Source organism: Taudactylus pleione, unplaced genomic scaffold (genome assembly GCF_031769625.1).
Source record: "Taudactylus pleione unplaced genomic scaffold, aTauple2 ptg000473l, whole genome shotgun sequence".
Classification (NCBI taxonomy): Eukaryota; Metazoa; Chordata; class Amphibia; order Anura; family Myobatrachidae; genus Taudactylus; species Taudactylus pleione.
In genome coordinates this window covers 9,327,996-9,350,046 of record NW_028284875.1, presented here as the reverse complement: position 1 = coordinate 9,350,046, position 22,051 = coordinate 9,327,996, and the positions used below count along the sequence as shown (strand labels likewise).

At 43.8% G+C, this 22,051-nt stretch overlaps 1 protein-coding gene across 4 annotated transcripts in view; it reads right to left on the bottom strand.

The window, feature by feature from the left end:
• Nucleotides 1–22,051, bottom strand: part of IPCEF1 (interaction protein for cytohesin exchange factors 1) — a 231,360-nt gene that overhangs the window by 163,997 nt on the left and 45,312 nt on the right. The window contains exons 1-2 of one of the 4 annotated variants that reach the window (XM_088448972.1): nt 19,401–19,739; nt 18,566–18,597 (exon numbers count right to left, since the gene is read on the bottom strand). In XM_088448972.1, the coding sequence (XP_088305098.1) occupies nt 18,566–18,597; nt 19,401–19,410 (42 nt within the window). In that variant the 5' untranslated portion in view covers nt 19,411–19,739. Of the gene's footprint in view, nt 1–2,399; nt 2,481–4,090; nt 4,113–18,565; nt 18,598–19,400; nt 19,740–22,051 lie in introns of those variants that run through there. The other 3 variants (XM_088448973.1, XM_088448975.1, XM_088448974.1) reach the window with 3 other exon arrangements.

Genomic DNA, 22,051 nt, shown 5'->3' with positions numbered 1-22,051 from the left:
GCGCTATTGGGAACTTTCGCCCTGAGCTCCACAATGTCTAGAACCGGCCCTGTTCCCAGTAGTGCCTTCTATCTCCCCGTTGGCTAGGCTAAGGTCTGTCCTATCTCCCTTGCAGTTGGAGCCGATGTTGGAGACGGAACAGACCTTACAGAATTATCATATAGATACTAGAAAGGTAGAGTCAATATAGCAATCACCTGTTTGGGCACCTTCTAGTTTGCTTTGTTTCAGACATATTATTAGTACTTATTTTATTTAATTTAGCATGTATTTTAGGTTTAGCAGTCCTCTGACATCACAGACTGACAATCAAGCATTATTTTAAAATGTTTAACACACAATCTCAAAGCCTATTGAAATGCATTTTCAGGCTGATAGTCCAGGAAAACAAATGGAACTGAACACACGAAATCTTCCTGTCAAGCGTTCACTTTGCTGTACATCATGTCAATTTTGATAATGCCGGCAATGTTCAGAAGCATTAACCATGAACAAAATACAATAGAAGTCAAGAACATTGTTTGTACACTACACTATGATCTTTGAAGCTGATCTGAGTCAAAAGTTCTGTTAAAAGCACAAAGTACGTTTTCCTCCATGCTTTAGCTAACATTGCTCGTCAATGCCCATTTGAATGAGCCCCACATTTTAAGAGGAGGAGATAAAGTTGTACAAAACATTATTGCTTTGGAAACACTTTTCTCTCAAAACAATCAGCACACTATTATATCCTTATACCAAATTACTGAGAGCATGTCGCCGAGAGCAAATACTAAAAATATTGTCAAATTTTCAAAACAGATACTGCATAAGTGAATATCTGTAACATTTAATGTAAATACAAGTATTCTGCACATTGTAATATTTCAAACAATCAACTACTGATTCTGCAAAGCTGCCAAAATCTCACTTTAAAATAAACAGTGTTTTAATATCATGTTGTGAGGCTAAGGGGCCTACGTATTAATAATCGAGGCACTACCAGTATCACGAAGGACATTTTTATTTTTAATTGAAATATCCCCCCTATGTACTAAAGCACAGGTTCTCAGGACCCCAAACAGAGCATGTTTTCCAGGTTTCCTCACAGAATTGCAAGTGAAATAATTAGCTCCTGTGGATCTTTTAAAATGTGTCAGTGAATAAGAACTACACCAGTGCAATAGGTGAAATGGAAAACGTGACCTGTGTGGGGTCCTGAGGACCAACTTTGAGAACCACTGTACTAAAGTAAAACTGCAGGGACAGCGGCAGCGATAATCGTTGTCCCTGTGAGTTACATCCCGGGCACATTGAAGGAGTCTTTCACATTTTTTAAAGACTTCTCCGATGGAATCTAACACTGCCGTCAGCTGGTGACGGCAGGAAAGGGATTGCGAGATCCCTCTCCTCCAAATATGCCTCTATAAGCATAAAGTGATTTACTCCATCTGTAGATAGTGGAAACCAACTGGCCCAAACTCTGAAAAGCTTAGACTTGTAGTACAGTGGTTCTCAAACTCGGCCCTCAGGACCCCCACACAGGTCACGTTTTCCAGGTCACCCAGCAAGTGCACAGGTGTAATCATTACTCACTGACACATTTTAAAAGATCCACAGGTGGAGCTAATTATTTCACTGATTCTGTGAGGAGACCTGCAAAACATGCACTGTTGGGGGTCCTGAGGACCGAGTTTGAGAACCTGTGCTTTAGTAGATAGAGGTGATACATAAAATTATGCAAAAGCTGCATTTCTGCATAATTTTATGAAAACTGCCTTGATAAATAGGCTCCTAATTGTATTAACACAGCATAAAACATTTTGATTGGGAAATTGCATTTCTTCATTCCACAAGTCCCATTATTTTTTCATCTCTTTTTGTCTGAAAGCGTAACGTGACATTGTTATTGTGCTATTAAACCCATGTGTCTACTTTAATTTTTAAGGTGTTCATGACTGTCAAATTGGAGATTTTCCCTCATGAATACCATATGGGAAACATGCAGATACATCAGTCACATTAAATTATATCACAAATTGATACAGGCAGATTCTAATCTGGTATGCTGCAGAATATTTACTGTATATTGGTAAATACTTCTCTAGTACATAAGTAATGATCTTTATTTTGTAAACTAAATTGGTGCAAAATGTATCATTGTTACTGTGATAAAGAAATGTTGAAATGGAAAACAGATGTGTGCGCTCTTTAAAATATCAGTGCAGCACAATAATGAAAACAACAAATGCTAATATATATATATATATATATATATATAACAAATAATTAAAATATATATGCAACATGTAAATACTATAATGTGCATACAATTTTACTACCCTTGTTAAAAATGTAGGCATTATGCTGTGACATGTCTGTAGCTATTTATGATGATTAGTAAAAGTGAAGGTACGTACGGGCTAATTCACACACGCCGGTTTTCATCATCCGGCGAAAAAACTGTCCATAGCCGGATGTTTTTTTTTCAGACAATCAGTGCCTTTCACATTCAATGGCTTTAAAGGTGCATACACACGTATTGATTGGTTGGAATGATCATCTGGTAATGTATGGGAGTAACTGATGATCAGCAATTTGCTCCTAAATGCCAGAAAACAGATGAAAATGGTCATTCAGACAAATTTGTTAAATCTTTGATCTAAACAATTTATTCAAACAACAGTTTTTGTCCATTTTCCGGCGTTTGGGAGCAAATTGCTGATTGTCATTTGCTTTCATACCTTACCAGATTTTCATTCCAACCAATCAACTAGTTGGATGGTTGGACAGAAAATCTTTACGTGTGTATGCACCTTGAGACATTTTTAATGTTGTGATTTTCTTTCTTACTGTATTGGGCACCGCAGCAGCAGCTGTACAAGCAGAGAAAATCCAGCGTGTGTGTGAAAGGAAGCATTGTAACATATACTTCACTGACTTGCAGGGACAGCACGGACACGGCATGGCAGCCTTCCTTGTCAGTGTATATTCCCAGCTGTAATACGGCCGTCTGAAAGGACCCATCCATTTCCATACTTAATTAAATTTTACAGAGCCAAAAACCACCCTGTTTTTTGCCAGCCGGGCATGTGTGAAATAGCCCTACCCATGCTTAGTAAAAGTGGGGGTAATATGTAATGACATGTCTGTACCTATATAAGATGCTTAAGGTAAATAAGTAGTTTTCAGTTTTTCCTTTATGATCCCATAGCAAATAAAACATGGATGACTGAAACTAATACCCCTTTTCCACCTAAATTCCGCGTCTGACCCGGAGTTGGAACAAAGTTCCTATCCGGATCAGACCCGGAATTTTGCCGGCGCTGACTCTGGATATTCCCGAGTCAGCGCCGCTCACACCGCAGTTGGGTCTGCATAGACCCGGCTTTTGCGGAGTGAAAGTGGACGCTTGGAGATGACGTCATCTCCAAGCGCCACTGAAGCCAGACCAATCGGCCAGCTAGCAGCGCACTCCAGGTCTTCGTGACCCGGAGTGCGCTGTTCCCATAGCAGGGTTTCACGGGCTATGCCCGTGTTAAACCCTGCTATTTACCTGGGTTGGATTGCCGGGTCACTCGACCCGGCGATCCAACCCTCTGCCCTTTTACACCAGGGAGCTGCTCGGGTTAACCCTTCAAAAACCCGGGTTTTAGCTCCGGTGTAAAAGGGGTATAATAGAGCTCAAAGTATGGGAACCAAGAAATCTATGACTGTTATGGCATAAAGAGCGCATTCTTATGGGCTTATGCGATAATTGCACTTTTTGCAACTTACAAAAAAATAAGGTATTTATCAAAGTTTGGAGAGAAAGAAAATTGTGAGAGAAAGTACCAATCAATCAGCTCCTAACTGTAATTTATCAAACACAGCTTGTAAAATGTAAGTTAGAAGTTGACTGGTTAGTACTATATCTCTCTCCAAGCTTTGATAAATACCTACTAAGCCATGTTCTAATGTAATTGATATATTTCCCCTAAGGATACTTTGTCCCTCCCTGCAGCAATTTTTTATCCCATGTACTTAGTTTGCCTCTATGTTAGTAAATGACCAATAGACCTGGCTATATTAACTATTATTAAATATTCTGTAACTATAAAACTTCCAATACCTTGGCAGACAGCACTTCATATAGTTACCATTGTATTTTACACTATTGCTCACTATTATTCCCACCAATATTATGTAAAATGAGGCTGGCTGCAATGTGTTCCTGGCTGTGGTAGTGTGATAGCTGTCTGGAATTCAGCTGTGAGCAGGAAACAATCTCCCCAAACAATCAGAACTTCAGCTGAAGACATCTCCTCTATATGCTGCTAACACCTTTACATATATACTGATAAATGTTATTAGTAGCTCTGTTAAATAGGGCAACCTCTACCATATTTCTAGTGGGCCTATCCAATTACACAAAGGTTTATACAGCACAACTGCACTTTTGTTGTCATGTATACTACATACTAGCATGTACAATTACATTTATTATAATTTCCAATAATCTCCAGGAAGTTAATTAACCTATGTGCATTGTGCACACAGGTGCATTTTAAATAACAGTGTTTTACTGAATTCTGTGAGTGTGTTCTATCTTGGAATCAATGATCCCTGTCCTGAAACGCAGCCAAGCTGCTCTTTCCATACTTAGAAATGCACCTCAAGTAATCAGACTGAAGGTGCATGAAAGCATCCATGTGTGTAACCCTTAGTGAGCCTCGTTATGTGTTATGTTCTGGACTATGGTTAGGCAATGTGTGGTACTCCAGCTAAACTAAACTAAACTACCCATGCTAAAACTGTAGCAAGGCATGTTGGGATGTATAGTTCCACAGCAGCTGGACTGCCACACATTTTCTACCCTTGTACTGGACTGAAGAACTGACCTTCACTATGCATTTAAAAATGATATATTTGAATACTGCATGGTTATTTATGTTCTAATTGATCTAAGTTAGCGGTTTTCAACCACTGTGCTGCCGGCGGTTGTTCAGTGTGCCGATCCGCCAGCGGTCAGAGCCGCCGATTAGATTAGTTACTGCAATCAGTGCAGCCCAGGCCGTGACCTCTGTAGACATGGTGGCGTGACATCACAGGTCACACCCACCCGCTCGCTCAGCCAGGGCCATAACTAGGGTAGTGCAACCAGTGCTATGGCACAGAGCACTGCAGGAGTGCTGTTCGGGTTTGTCAATTTTCCTGTTTATTATCATTCTCACTGGGTGCTTCCTCTTCTTTTATCCCCAGCATCTCCTGGCCTCCCCTATCTCTTCCCTGGCCCTTCCCCATGAGGCCATGGCTCTTTTTCAGGTGCACAATCTAAAGCTGGGCATCCACTAAACAATTTTCTGTCAGATATCTGTACAATCTGGCTGGTTGTAATGAAAACCTGGTAATGTATGGGATCAAATGACAATCGTCTATTTGCTCACAAACACTGGAAAATAGCCAAAAATGGTTGTTCAGACAAATTGGTTAAAGCATACAAATGTAATCAATTTGAACAATTTTTTTTGTCCTGTTTTCAGTGTTTAAAACCGTATGATCGACTGTCATATGCTCCCCATACATTACCAGGTTTTCATTCCAACCAGCCAGATTGGACAGATATCTGACAGAAAATTGTATAGTGGATGCCCAGCTTTATGTCACTATTTAAAAAATGGGAGGGGGGCGCTAATGCTCTTTCTGGCCCAGGGCACCAAAAAGTCTTGTTACGGCTCTGCGCTCAGCCAGCCAGCCATCCTGCCTGCTCCACCAGCCAGGGTAGTGGATAGATTTTACCAGCCCGCCTGCACTCTGCTGTGCTGACAGCTCTGCACTGTCAGCTGATGAGGGACAGGTAGGTGCCCAAAAAATTATATTTATTCTTAATGTTAGAGCCAGTGTGAATTGTTGTTTTTTGGGGGGGAGCAATGTGGGTTTTTTTCTGCAGAGGTCATGCTGTGGGAAGCTATGTGGTTTATACTTATTCTGTGTGGCCAGCCAATGTAATTTGTTCTTCCTGTGGGTAACAATGTTTTTATTTTTTTTGTTTGTTTCTGTGGGGACCAGCCAATGTTTTTTTTTCTGTGGGGGCCAATGTATGCGTGTTTTATTTATCTGGGACTAATGTATGTGTGTTTTATTTATCTGGGACCAATGTATGTGTTTTATTCCTGTGGAGGCCAATGTATGTGTGTGTTATTTATCTAGGGCCAGTGTAGACTGTTTTATTCCTGTAGAGGCCAATGGGTGTGTCTTTTTATTTGGAAGCCAATCTGTATGTTTTTTCATTGGTCGCGTACACCGCATCGCCGGATGGTGTGCCTTGGCAATTTTAAAATTTTGTACAATGTGCCTCAAGATGAAAAAGGTTGAAAATCACTGATCTAAATGAAGAGTAAAGCTGGCCACACATCTAAAGATTATCTGTCCAACCAGCCAACTAGTTGATTGGTTGGAATGAAAATCTGGTAAGGTATGAAAGCAAATGACAATCAGCATTTTGCTCCCAAACGCCGGAAAATAGACCAAAAATGTTGTTTGAACAAATAGTTTAGATCAAACATTTACCAAACTTGTCTGAACGATCATTTTCATCTGTTTTCTGGCATTTAGGAGCAAATTGCTGATCATCAGTTAATCCCATACCTTACCAGATTTTCATTCCAACCAATCAACAAGTTGGCTGGTTGGATGTAAGTTGGTCTAGTGTGTGGCCAGCTTTAGGATACACCTTTGGCATACTGCATATTTGACTCCACCAAAGTCACCACTGTGTGCTTGTTTTTCAGACTCAGAAATCTTTACTTTTAAGCACACTGTTTAACAATGTCATAACGATAATCACTGCTGGCTGATCCTCTTTGTGTAAAACTGTACAAACAAGTACACTAAATAACAAGAATGTGTATATATAGTCTATATATAATTTACTGTAGTATCAATGTGTACATATTGAAAAAAGTTAGCTTTTATCATAATAATACTTATGTAGCACCAGGGCGCTGCCTAAAGACCCCCATACACGGTGCGATATAGGAGCTGATCCGACGGCTTGGAATTATATCGCATCTATATCGTACCATGTGTGGGTATGATATCGGCCAGTGCGCGCTCCCGTGGGATCGTGCGTCGCTCTTCCAGATCTTTCTACATGTTTAGTTGATCTGGAGGAGTGGTGTATGATAACGTGCAGCGCTATACGGGTTGGGCATGGGTCGGCCGGCATATCTGGCGGTCAGCCATCCGATTGCTCCATGTGTGCGGACTGCCTCATATGTCGGCCGTCACATTGCAAGGTGCATATCACACCATGTATAGGGCCCTTAATGGTAGAGACAGCCCTGTGTAGCATTTTTCTTCCTTAAGATTCCAATGCACAGAGAGCAAAAATCTATACAGGTTCAAAGTTTGTACATATTCTGAAAGCAGTTATCATAAGCCTTAATAAACAGGTGTGATTGTAGTCTTTTAAAAATATATATATACAGGTTGAGTCTCCCATATCCAAAATGCTTGGGACCAGGGGTATTTTGGTTATGGGAATATTCCGTATTTTGGAATAATTGCATATTATAATGAAATGTCTTGGAAATGGGACCCAAATATACACACAGAATGCATTTATGTGTTATATACACCTTATACACACAGCCTGCAGGTCATTTTAGACAATATTTTTTATAATTTTGTGCATCAAAAAAAGTTTGTGTACATACATGAAATTCATTTATGTTTCATATAAACCTTATACACACAGCCTGAAGGTTATTTTGTACAATCTTTTTAATAATTTGTGCCTTAGACAAAGTTTATGTACATTAAACCATCAAAAATCAAAGGTTTCATTATCTCAGTCATGCTGAAAAAATTCCGTATTTCGGAATATTCCGTATTTCGGAATATTTGGATATGGGAGACTCAACCTGTATATATATTATAGATCTAGCGTGTCCTGGAACTCCCCTTAATGTTAATGGGCTCCCGGTGCCTTTCCAACAAATGTATGTAGTCACCGATGATGGACAAGCAGCACTCACAGAGACTTGACATCAATGAAAACAGCAATACTATGATTGTTTGCGGTCAACGTTTCGGAGTTATACCTCCTTTATCAAGACATCCACAAGATACAAATACAAAAACATACTTTATATACCCATCACCCAGTGCTAGAAACTAGCTGGATGAGATCTGTCGAGATCCGATGACGTCATCAAGCGTCATTGGATCTCAATGGGTCTCATCCAGTGTGGTTCCTAGCTGGACAATGCAGCACTGAATCATGAGTGTTTTTACTAGTTGTACAAAAGAGAACTGTATAGTGCAGTTTCCTCAAGGCACCTTAACAGTCCGGATATTCATGTTGAGCACAGGTGACTTGATTAGTACATTAGACTTTTTTATTTTATTTAACCGTCTGTGCTTAAGTATGGATATTCTTAAAACCTGGACTGGTTTAGGTTATCTTCAGGACGGAATTAGGGAAACACTGGTACAGTGTATTATCAGGAGCCATGATTTCTTCAATAGTTAATGATGTAGGAAAAACAAAAGTTCAAACTGTTTTACTATACATATAAGAGTAATGACTGCACACTGAATTTTTGAAGTGGAACAAAACCCTCTTGCAGAATCACACACTGCTGCATAACAGGAAGTCTTCGCCCTCTTTCGAGGCTGTGTTTCAGTACTCTTATGTCTTACATCACAATCTGATTTGGATAACTGAAAATACACTTTTTTTTTCCACAAGAGGATCTTCTCTCTGCTTATGTACCGAATATTGAAACAAAGATAAATAGCACTGATTAGGATCAGCAGGCATAAGACTAAAGATGGCAGTGGACAGATACTGATACAATACTACTTATCAACTCAATACCATTATAGTAAGATCCAAAGCAACAGTAATAATATAAACTGATAAATATCCTGAAGCATTTGCTTATCATAAAACAGCATTCAGAACAATTCAGGGATATAGTGCATTCACCATAAATCACTATTAGGCGTTTATTTAATCTAAAACGGGCAGCATGGTTGTTAATTGGTTAACACTGCTGTCTCACAGAACTGGAGTCATGGCTTCGATTCCCACCAAGGGCCGTATTCAATTGCAGGCGAAAAGCCATTCTTGGCGAAAAGTTTTCGTCGATGACGTCATTTTGCCTGTCGGAAACTTTCCACCCAATTCAATTACTTTTCGCCTAAGCGGAAAGTCAATGCATTAAGATAGGCAGAAAAGATTCACCTCTGCATGTAGGTGGAAAAAAGTCCTGGTTTGGGGGTTCAAAGTTGTGGGAACCCCCATGCAGTGCTAGGACAGTCCCCCAAATGTAAACTGCATCAAAAAAAGTAAAAAAATAAACCATTAGAACAACCCAAAAAAGTACTTTCATTTTGGGGCTGAAATAGACTGCAGGGGGGTCCCCAAGTATGCCCAAGATGTTTTTTTCTTTGCAGGTGTTTGCTGTAGGTGGTTTTTCAATGATTTTAAAACTTCAGGTACCCCAATTTTGCTGGGACTAGTTATTTTGAAGGAAAAATATTGCTAAATGCTATTCTTCACCCCATATGCAAATACGCAAAAAGTGCACCTATTGAGACCATTTAAGGGCTATTCGGGGGTATCCATAGTCATCCCCCATGTCAGTGCATCTTTTGGGGGGTGTCAGGCTGATTTCCCCAAATCTGACAGGACTTTTTGCTTTGCTACTATTGGATTTCCTTGACTTTGACCTCGGCTTGTGTTTGACTACGATTCTGGCTCTGATACCTCTGGCCAGGGGTTGTTGCGAGGGTGGTTCCAGTGGAGCTTGAGCTCTGGTCGCCAAAATGGACAGAGGGCGCCATCCAGGGTTCCAGAATTTATGGGGCGCTAGACAGTATGACGGCCACCTGTTAGTTTTATCTCTGGTTTGTTTGCTCTGTATCCTAAACAAGTTACGGATCTGAGATCCATTTCTACACTTCATGTTTCCCTCAAATTGCCGAGGTTGCCTCCCCTCCGGCCCTCCCTCCTCTGTGATCATCTTTTCCACCTCCCCTATCCTGTCAGATTGATTACATTCACGTCTCACCTCTTTAATTCCCTCCGCTCTCTATCCTGTAATCGTCTCTTTGCCCCTGTCCACTCCTTTCTTATTGGCTTCTGTCACCTCCCCTCTCTGATCTGCACTTTCCTCTCCCCTATCCTCTTTGATCCGATCACTCCATTTCTCCTCAGTCTGTGCTTCAATGGACTTAAAAATGACTCATATGAAGTAAAATCCTAAACTTCAATTATAAGGTATGAGTTTAAAAAAAGTCACTGCTTTGCTATTTAAAGTAATGGTGGTGTTCCCATGCATGACCACAAGTGTTATTTGAAACTCTTTTAAAAAATATTAGGAGACCTGAAATGATAATAATGGTGGTAGACAGAACATGATTAATATTACTCACATTAATATAGGTGCAATATATATTTGCAAAGTAGGAGCATAGCTGAGAAGGGAGCTTCCCATAGGTGTTCCCACTCTAGTGAAAACTGCTTGGGGCAGTAATTGCAGTCATAAGCTGTGCACCCTGTGGAATCTCACTCTAGCACATGTACTCTGTCACTTTAAGTTAAATGATCAGCATATATAATACAATCTGCTCTACTGACTAATAACAATGATTCAAAGGAGATAAAAGTCAGATCCTAGGTGCTATACATAAGTAAAGCAGTGCCAATGGTGCTACCCCTTAATCCATCATCCATTAACCCATCACCAAAGCATTCCATTCACCCAATGGCACCTCAACGCCCAGCGTGATACTGCCACTGTTTGCTGTTTTTCTCTTCACTTCAGTATTCACCCGCAGGCAGGCCATACCCCACTGGCACAGGGAGGGGGGCGCTATGACATGCACTTTCTTCGGGCGGCATGGTTCCTCGCTACTCCTCTGGCTATGTTTCTGATTACATCTTTTCTTACACTTTTGGGGCCTGATTCAGACCCACTCGCGAGCGGCTGTCCGCTCGCAAGTGGGTCGATGTTATGCACAGAGCATGTGCACGACGGAGGGAGCTCCGTCGTGCGCATGCGCCAGACGCGACGAGCGAAGGAAAGTCCTTCGCTCGTTGTGTCCGATCAAAGGGGGCGTGCTGTCAATGTTGATTGACAGCACGCCCCCTTTGGTGGGCGTGACGGGGGCGTTCCCACGGGAACGCCTCCCGTCAGAAGCCGGCCCACTGACATCACTAGTGATGTCAGTGGGAGTGATTTTGGCTCTGATAGAGCCAAAATCACTCCGGAGCTTGCGGTTGAAAACCTCAACCGCAGGCTCCGGCTCGCAAATTCGATGGTCGCGATGGTCTCGACCATCGCGGCCATCACAAAGCACGCTCGTATAGCCTGTGGGTGGTGACCCACAGCTATACGAGCGTCCAGGAGGACGCTCCATGAAAATGGAGCCCGGCCCTCATTCAGAGCGTGCGCTCTGCTCAGAGCGTACGGCTCTGAATGAGGGCCTTGGATCCCTGGTTTTATCAACTATGTACTGAACATCTGACTTTGGGCTTGGACTTTGTTGACCTCCTTTACCACAAGCAATTGAGATCCTGTCCCTAAAACACACTGCTGCAGTATGTCTGCTGTAGTTGCCTGTGACATATGATATCTGCAACATTATTATAGTTACGCCAACAATATTTAGACTGGTTTGGCCTGTTTTATGAAGTCTTGCTAAACTTAAATATTTATTTAGCATCTCAGTATTATTTGCTTAGTAAATAGACAGTAAAGTACCAACAATGTAGCTCCTAACTGCCATTTGTCAAACACAGCATGTGATTTGGCTGGTACACTATCTCAGTCCACTTGTTCTCCATCCAAGGCTTAATAAATAGACCCCAAAGTACCAAGCAATTAGCTTCTAACTGTCATTTTTCAAACACAGCCTGTAAAGTGACAGGGGCTGATTGGTTAGTACTTTTGAGTCTAGTAAATAAACCCCAATCTAGATCTAACTCTATATCCAGGAGACTACCTGTGTTTTTTTTTTTTTCTTCAAACAGCAGCTACTGAGTGTATATATGACTCAAGATTAATATTTTGTGTAATGTTTGCTACATCTATTATGTGATATATGGTATTGTAAATTAATTTTGAAACATCAGTCTTCCCTCTGAAGTGCCCTTATTTGACAGCACCTACATACAACCCTTTCTTTGTCAATCAATGACAGTCTGCTGCCAGTCTGCGTGCGGGATCGCAGACCCGTTCTGCCCATGCGCAGAATGGGTCATACGCCTGCGCAGATTCAGGCCCATAGTTAGGAAATATAAATGTAGCCATGAAAACAAAGTGGAGGAGGGTGCTGCTCAGAGAACTTACATTCTAATTGGTAGAGAGCACAGCTAAAACAAGAGGAGCCAGTGGCACTCAGAGTGGAGATTGGGACAGCTGGGTGGGTGCAATATTGTGAGTAATGATAGGAGTAGAGTAAGCTCTAATAAAAAGATGGTTTTCCAGAATAAAATACAAAATGCTCATATTTTTAAAGAACCATTCCTGGTGGAAAAGCAGATTTGCGCTCACCCCCCATTTATGCAACATACTATAAAATGCTGCAACAGGCAGCGACAAGCATGGGGTTTCCCTGTCATAGTGAAAATCATATCCAAGCTGTTCAGCACAGGGATGAGACCTCTATCAGAACATTCTGAAAAGCAATAGGGCTGTGGTTACAGTGGTAACTAACACTCAGGACTTCAATGGGTATTTTTTCTAAAGTGCAGGTTTATAAAAGTGGAGGCATTGCCCATAGCAACCAATAAGATTCTACTTATCATTTCTAGCACCTTCTAGATGATAATAGCTAGAATCTGATTGGTTGCACTTGCTATGGGCAACGCCACCCCGCACTTTAGAAAATATACTCCCTAGAGAGGAGAAGTTGCCACATCAGCAGCCCTAGTATAATGTACAGGGATCCCTAATAATTCTGTTCTTTAAATGCAAAGAACAGAAAACAAAAACAATTTTAAAATAAACACCAAATACCAACTCTAGATAATAAGGCTAATCATGGTCTAGACCTCTAGCAATCCCCTTTCCCATCAATATAAATGGGCTCACTGATATTAGATATATACAGTATACAAAACAGATATAAAGTTGGTCCAGTGGTAGAAAAAAAAAATAACAATGTGCTGTGCCTAGAGGAAATATAGGTACTAAAACAGAATAGGGACATCAAATCAAATCCAAACTCCAGGCATCTAGCAAGTAATAATCAGTATCCAGTCTCAGGTCAGGGCAGGGGTCAACCTGAAGTCACTGTCCAGGCAGAGGTCAAGGCAGGTGGTGATCAATAGGCTAGACATCGTACAGACAAAAGTCAAGGAAGGTGGCAATTCATAGACCCAGATCCAGTAACAGGCATAAGTATGTGTAACCCAGGTTAAGGGTTAGAGAAATATACTGTATATATATATGGGTGTATACTGTATTTCACATATTTACACTTGAGGGGATTTAAATCGTTAAAATTGGTAAAAGTATGTTGCATATATTAGTAAACATGTATGTGTTGTTAGACAAGACATAGTGGACGTGCTAATGCCTTGCCGTGCGATTGCGGGATTTGCATACTTTGGCAGTTGCCAAATGGGTCTGAATCGGGCCCATAACTTCCCACTTTGAGGAGATTATAAACTAATTTCACTCTTTAAAAGGCAATACAACGCAAAGTGTTGGGGGAGTTTTAAAGCCAAGACTTTCACAACTTGAGTCTAAGAAAACCTGGCATGTCAGTACATACTTAAGTCCAGAGACTGTAGTGTACAGGAGCAGTGACGGAATGGAGTAATTTGCCGACGGGTGCCAGCCCTAAATGGGCACCTAGCTCCATTGTCCCCCGGAGCTGTATGGAGAAGGAGCGCCGCTGATCGGCACTCCACCTCCAGTGGCGTAACTACGGAGGGTGCAGGGGGTGAGGTCGCACCCCCTGCACCCTCCATTTGCCGGGCGCCCGCTTAATGTGTTACCAGCGGGTCTCCTATTTCAAACCCCCGGCGGCAGCCGGAGGACGGAGCTCCCTCAGTCTTCCGGGTCCTGCAGTGCACTATGGGAGTGACGTCATGATGTCACTCCCATAGTGCCGAGGAGCGGACGCCGGGGACGGACGGCAGCAGTACTGGAGCGGGGATAAAGGTAAGTGATTTTTTTTTTCTGTGTGTGTGTGCGTGGGGGGTGCTCACTACTGGGGGCAACTACAAGGAGATCACTACTGGGGGCTCACTACTGGGGACAACTACCGAGGGCAACTACCGGGGGCTCACTATTGGAGGTACTGCATAGGGGGGCCATTACTGGGGGACACTACATAGGCGGGCACTGCATAGGGGGACCACTACTGGGGGCATTGTATAAAAGGAACTGCATAGGGGGGGTGGCGGCAGCTGGGGATGGCATAGGTGCTGGTGGGGTGGTACATTTTAATTTGGGGGAGGGGGGGACCAACATTTAAGTTACGCCACTGTACAGGACAAAAGGCTGCCTAGTAGTGGAAGTAATTATATATCTGGATTCTGCTAGTCAGCTAGTTTTATTATCTCAGTATTGTACCTGCAATAAGACTCTGGCTATTGCACCAACGTTTTTACCACTTAATGGCTATATTTAATAGGAGTTCAACATTTCCATTTGAGGAATTCTAAACTACATTGTATTCACACAAAACAAGTACAGATATGTTATACAAACCTGACTAGTATACTTTGATATACTTAAACCTACCCATCAGAAGAGGAAATATTTGTGTAAGGATACATATAATTAATATACATTGAGAGTAAAGAGCATGGCCCCCATTTACTAACGAGTTTTATCACCAATACGAGTGATAAATTTCACTGTGTATGATAAATGGTGCTCCAGCCAATCCGCTCCCAACTGTCATTTTTCTAACAGTTGACAGTTGGGAGGGAGCTGATTGGCTGGAGCACCATTTATCATACACAGTGAAAGTTATCACTCGTTTTGGTGATAAAACTCCTTCGTAAATGAGGCCCCATATTCGCAATAAAGGGTAAATTTACTAAGATTCGATTTGGTCCCGATTTGTCCCGTTTTTCAACTCTGATAGGATCGATCAAAAACGGCCGTTTTTTTCACTTAAAAAATCATGAATTTACCAAGCTCCCGGTTTTGACAGGATCGTTTTGATTGATGGTGTATTTGATCGATCCTGTCCGTTTTGAAGTCTCGATTTAACCGCCCGAATTTCTCTCCCGAACAAGCAGGCTGCACATATCAGTGAAATATGTGCAGAGTAGACTGTTTTTTTTTTTTATTTTTAGGGTTACTTTTTTGTAAAAAAAATGACGTGAGGTCCCTCCCCAAAAGGCTAACCAGCCCCGGACTTGACAGCCTGTCCTGGTACCTAAACTTACGGGGAACAAAACGTGTAGGGTTCCACGGTAATTTAGGTACCAGCACCAGGTTGCACGGCCAGTCCTGGTATTAATTATAGGGGAAAAAAAAAATTGCATAGGGGTTCCCTTATAATTAAAACCAGCACCGGACCCTTTCTAGCGGGGGGCTGATGCCACAGCCAGGGGAGCCCTTTCACCGGGCCACCAAGCCGCAGCTCTCCAGGACACTCCTGCCCTAGGCTGATAGCCCAGGGCTATCCCCGCCACGCCTGGGCGTTGGGTGGTGGGTTGATAGTGTATGTGGTGTGTAAAAAAAAGAATGAACAACATTGTCTTTACAGTCGAACTGCAGGTCCCAGCAAGCCTCCCCCACATGCTGGTACTTGGAAAACCACAAGTACCAGCATGCGGGGCATTAAGGGCCTGCTGGTACCTGTAGTTCACCTGTAAATAAACGTGTAAAAAAACACACACCGTGAAAGTACAGTTTTTTTTACACACGCACACACACACACATACTCCCCTACATTACCAGGAGTGGTCCCCTTGTCCAAAGTAGGCATCCAAGGTCGTCTTAAAACAAAAATTGCTATCCACGCAACAGATACCAACCAGGATGGTTGAAATCTCCCGAATGAAATGCTCAGACATGGCTTCTGCCTTTTATAGCACCGTATCTGAGTGTTCATTGGCTGAGGGAGGTGAGCCCCCGCCTCTCTCAGCCAATGAATGGCTCCTCCATTGAAGTCAATGGTGGGAGCCACAGAATGAACTTTAGTAACCTGCGGCTCTCCATTGACTTCAAAGGAGGAGCTGTTCATTGGCTGAGAGAGGCGGGGGCTCTCCTCTCTCAGCCAATGAACGCCCATATATGGTTCTATAAAGGCTGAAGCCGCATCTGAGCGTTTCATTCTGGAGATATCACCATCCTGGTTGGTATCTGTTGCGTGGATCGCAATTTTAATTTTTTTGTTTTAAGAAGACGTTGAATGCCTACTTTGAGTATGTATGTAATAAAACTGTACTTTCACGGAGTGTGTGTTGTGTGTTTTTTTACACATTTCTTTACAGGCGAATTACAGGTACCAGTGGGCCCTTAATGCCCCGCATGCTGGTACTTGTGGTTCTCCAAGTACCAGCATGCGGGGGGGGGCTTGCTGGAACCTGTAGTTCAACTGTAAAGACAATGTTGATATTTCTGTTATTTACACACTACATACACATCAGCCCACCACCCACCGCCCTAGGGTAGTGGTGATAGCCCTGGGCTATCAGCTTAGGCCAAGGGTACCCCAATTCCCCAGGGCTCACTCGCCTGGGCTGACTCGTGGTCAGGACTGATGCTGCGGCTGGGGGGCCCTGTGAAACGGCTCCCCTGGCTGTGGCATCAGCCCCCCGCTACATCAGCCTAGAAAGGGGCTGGTGCTGGTTTTAATTATAGGGGGACCCCTACGCAATTTTTTTCCCTGTATAACTAAAACCAGGACTTGCCCTGCAGCCTGGTGCTGGTACCTAATTTACAGTGGAACCCTACTCATTTGTTTCCCCATCATTTTAGGTACCAGGACAGGCTGGCAAGTCCGGGGCTGGTTAGCCTTTTGGGGGGGGGAAGGGACCTCAAGTAATATTATTTTTTTTATTGAATTAACCCTTAGAAAACACTTGCCATTCAGAAATCTACACAAATCACACTGATTTGTGTATGTTCGATGGCAACTCGCAGCTCAGGAGATGGTGCATTTAAAACTTCTATTGAGTCCCCGATTTGAGTTTAAAATGGGCGACTTTAGCAAAACGAATATTGGTAAAATTCAGCTAAGTGATGTCAAGGCCTCCGCTCGCACAGCAAGACATAAGCACGCCCACCATGTCTTGGTGAGCGATCACTTTGTGTTTCCAGATGCCCATCAGCCTTTAGCTGCCAACAAGCGTACGTCATCTCCAGGAAGTATATACAACCATCGGTACATCGGGAACTATCGGATCAGATCGCAGCGCTTGCGGTTGACTGTACCTTACTGCAAGCACTGCGAGCAGTTCAGTGTAAAAAACAACCAGGTGACATGAACTATGACGCTGCATGTTAATTATGCACGCCTCTGAAATGACGTTGAAACACTCTGCCACGCCTGCATCCGCAACTCCACTTCCCCGTTATTACTGCCCTGCCCCTGTTACCACCCACAAATGGCCTCTCCTGTCACTCATTCCACTGGGCTGTCTTGGCAGGGTGAGCGAGCACATTCCGATCGCTCGCACAAGTTTGCGCGCTGCGAACTAAACGCATGCGCACATTAGCAAACATCGTCTGCAACGAGCGGCCACTTGCTAGTGAGCGGGTCTGAATCAGGCCCTAAGTTAGAGAGTTGTGGACCAATATCCAGCATAAGGATCTACACTTGAACTTACTAAACTAAATTGCTTCATTGTTTAGTTAAAATTTGTATGTATCGTTAAAATATAAAAAATGTGCATTCTTACTTTTAAAATATGTAATGTGATACTTTGTGTTCTCACTACCCGAAAAGCAATTTATTTAAAGCAGGGGCAGAACTATTGGAGACAATGGAGGCGCCTGCCGCCGGGCTCCAGCTCTGAAGGGGCACCTCCTCCATTGTCCACAACATATTCTCCCCACTTAGGGCTGTAACTGTGCACCCAGAGTGTACAGTCACGGCCACCCAATACATGGCACCCCTTCCCAGCACCTGAGAAGCCACCATACACTATTGGAGAGCTCCATGTCAGACCATCAGCTGCTGCCATCATCTATTTATAGCTTGGATGCATGCAAATTGCTATATTACAGTGTCAGTCGCTGTGACCGGGGGGGGTACCAAATTATAACATGCCTCCTGGTGTCTGGGATGAATTTACGCCATTGATTTAAAGTAAACTATTTAAACTATACTCGGGATTTATTTATGTAAAGGAGGGAGTACAGGAGGTGTCCGGGGTCACTGCATCAGGAGAAGAGCAAAAAACAGGTGGTCAATTGTTCTATATGTACTTTAAAAAATACCATTGCTGTTACATGGCCTCTACTGAGGTCAGGAGGCTGATTTTGTAGAAGCCTAGCATAGGTAAAGTGATTCCCGTCTTTTAGGCCAGAATTTGTCAGCGGCACGGAAAAACGATTTTCCTTCAGGCTTCACAGATCCATATATATATATTACCAAGTATATTAATGATACTCACTTCTTCATTACCATCAGAGGCCATGATTAAACCTGGATAAAAAAAAAGAAAGTGGAACAATTTCAGTTTCTTATTCTTAAATTTATTCCCCTCTATTTAAGTTTGAAGTAAACATAATGTACAAGAGGATCAATATCCTCATTAGAGACAGTATGCACCCTTATTGAAAAATGATGAACCGTATACACTGATTTATTGCACATAGTAAAGTGTTATTTGTAAAGATGAGTTTAGTGCTTTATATATTGGACTTTCAAAGGACGTTCCAGCTTTTCCAGGACAGACCGCTTTATTAGCTGCTGGAAAGATAAAACTATTCTTCTTTCAGCAGATTCCCAGAATATTTGATCTAATATCATAAACATTGCACACATATCAACATACATGTAACATGGGGTGCCAAGTACAACGGATATAAAATTGCAGTTTTGTGATGTAAGAGAAACCGAAAGATTGCATAAGAAAAGAGGTGTGTTAAACCTCTAGGATGGGGGCCGGCATGTATGCAAATTACTGATTAGAGTTAGCCTATCGTTAGCAGGGGCGGGTTTTCAATAGAGACATTTATAAGGGGGTAGAAGTGTGGGCCAAAGCCTCCTTGTTACAGATTATGGTCAGTATCAGAGTTGGTTAGTGATAGTCTGTACCTTACATTGGACTGTTAATTGCTTTCTTTCTTAATTTCATTACTAGAGTCTCTCCGTTCTTATCCCTGCCCCTATTTTCTGCACACTTATTTCACACTTTTTCTTTCCCTCACTTTCCTTGCTCTTTATTAAAAAAGCACATTATTGTCCCTTTACCTGGCCCAGTCCACCCTCTCTTTGTCACTTACCATGCCCCATCCCCGCCGCTCTGCGCCCTCCCTGCCCGCTTCCTGCAGCCTGACCTGAATACTGGCTCACGCCAGCGGCGTGCGGCGGGTTCTTCTCCAGGCGCCGCTACGGAGCGGGGCCTGCGCAGGCGTGAGGGAGCAGCCTCCACCGCGGATGCTGTTTCCGGCGCCGATTATGCTGGGCGTTGTGGAGTGGCCCCTGCCGCGTGTGCGGCGGGTGGTGCCTCCATCGACGCCAATGTACAGGTGCGGGGTTCAGGCCGGCGCCTGGCTCTGCTGATCCCGGGCGCGGCCGGAGCTCCCGCAATCACTGGGGCAGGTAGGGGGCGGGAGCGCGCCGCGCCAGGTACACGCGGACGCGCTCTCCCTTCCGGTGGCAAGGTAACAGCCTCCGCTAAAAGGAGGAGGTCCCGGCAGGGGCATAGAGCCCCATCTAGGGGCAGCAAAGGCCAAGGACAATTCAGTGTCCCCAAGGTCCTTCCCGTTCCCCGCTCATAGCGGGGCACCCGCCATGTTAGTGAGCGGGGGGCGGGGCTTAATCACAGGTACAGCCATTCCACATCCAGTCTGTCCCCTGCTCATGTTCCCAGGTCTGGGGTTCAGACTACTAGTGCCAGTAGTATGGTGCAATCCCCTGCATCTTTGAGTGTTGCCACCCCTCCCCCCATTGCGGCTCAGCCAGAACCCTCAGCCATCGCATCTGCTTTATCAACCCTGGCTGCTGTGCTTGCCCCATTTTTAGCAGCTCCACCAGCAGGCTTGTTGCTTACTCAAACCGTCGCGCCTGCTAACGTTAATCCTGCAGGGGCGCAGGGGGGGTCGGAGCTGGAGCAGTTGGCGCAAGCATTGAGAGCCATTGCCCCTAGCTTGGTCCAACAGAGTGTAGTCACTACTGCACCCTCAGTTCCGATGACTCAAGGCGCGAGTCGGAGCAATATGGATGCTAGGATGCCTACCGCAGAGGTGGCAGCGTTTGTTTTTCCTTCTTTTTCAGATGACGTGGTCGAAGAAGGGGAGCTTGTTGACGAGAATGTCGGGGAGGGGCCGTCCGGATTTTCCTCTGATACCATGACAGCGGAGGGTTCAGGTGGGTCTTTCTCAGACTGTAGTTATTTGACGTCTTCTTTCGCTTCCTCTATATCTAACGCAGACAGTGCGGGCTGAGCGCGCAAGAGAGAAGCAAAATATGCAAAATTGGAGGCAAAGCGTCGCTCAAGGCATAAACATAGCAGCCATAAGCGTAAGCCGATAGAGAAGGGTTTAGAAGGCTCTGCAGGGGTACACTGTGAGAACACCGCTGTAATGCGAGGTTTAAGAGCGACTTGCCGCAGTAAGATCCGCAAAGGTGACTATGTCGATATTTTTGCACTTACGGAAAAAGCTAAGAAGGCGTTTAAAGTGGCTAGGGCAAAGGGCGGTATAGGTTTGGAAGCTTTCAAACCTTACAATAATTGGTTGGCCGGTTTTTGCATTTTTTCGGCTTGTTATTTGGAGACCGAGGAGCACCTGAACATCATTAGGTACCTGCATTTAATTCACAGCATGCAGTTGTCCGCCAGGGGCATGGCTTGGCGAGCGTATGATGAAGAATTTCGTCACAAGCAGGATGGCAGATGGGTGATGGATCTAGGCTGGAAGGATGTAGAGGTGTGGCTCGAGGTCACGCAACCTTTGCGTCCTGCGTTTGAAGCGTACAACGCGAATAAATCTGCTAGTTCGGGTCGTCAGGGCCAGCAGCAGGCGACCAGCGGAAAATGCTTTGCTTTTAATAATTCCACTTGTACGCAGGGTCGAAAATATCTTTTTCGCCACCTCTGCTTGCGATGTGGTGGCAGCCACCCAGTTGCCAAGTGCTTCAAGGCGGGTGCTCAGCAGCAGCCTGCTCAGCCGCCAAAAGGCGTAAAGCTTCATCCCCTGTCTGCGTCACGGCAATAACAAAATGGTTGAGTTGGTACCCTGTTCTCCAGGACGCGGAATTTTTGTTAAAAGGTTTCAGCTTTGGTTTCCAGTTACCTATTTGCAGGGATGTTGACACAGGTTCACCTAGGAATTTGAAATCTGCGTTCCAGTTGCCTCACATTCTTAGGGAGAAAGTGGCTAGCGAGGTTACCTTAGGACGCATGGCCGGGCCTTTTGCAGAACCCCCCATAAGGGATCTTGTGATTTCCCCGGTGGGAGTGGTTCCCAAGAAAGTTCCAGGAAGGTACAGGCTTATTCAACATCTGTCTTATCCGTCAGGCTCGTCAGTTAATGATGCCATACCAGTTGAGGTTTCCTCTGTGAGGTACCAGTCGTTTGACAATGCTTTGGACGTAGTTAGGTTTTATGGTCCAGGCGCACTGATGGCTAAGATAGATGTTGAGTCGGCTTTTTGTCTGCTTCCTCTACACCCAGAGTCATTCCGGTTTATGGGTTTTCGCTTGGACGGCGAATATTACATAGACAAGTGCTTGCCTATGGGATGTTCGGTGTCATGTGCATATTTTGAGCGATTTAGCACCTTCTTGCACTGGTGCATGAAATTTTCTTGCGGCGGTCATGGGATAGCAAACTATCTCGATGACTTCTTGTGTGTCGGCCCTGCTGGTTCAGGTAGATGTAGTTATTTGTTGTTTTCTTTGCAAGCGCTGTTTTTTCATTTTGGAGTTCCA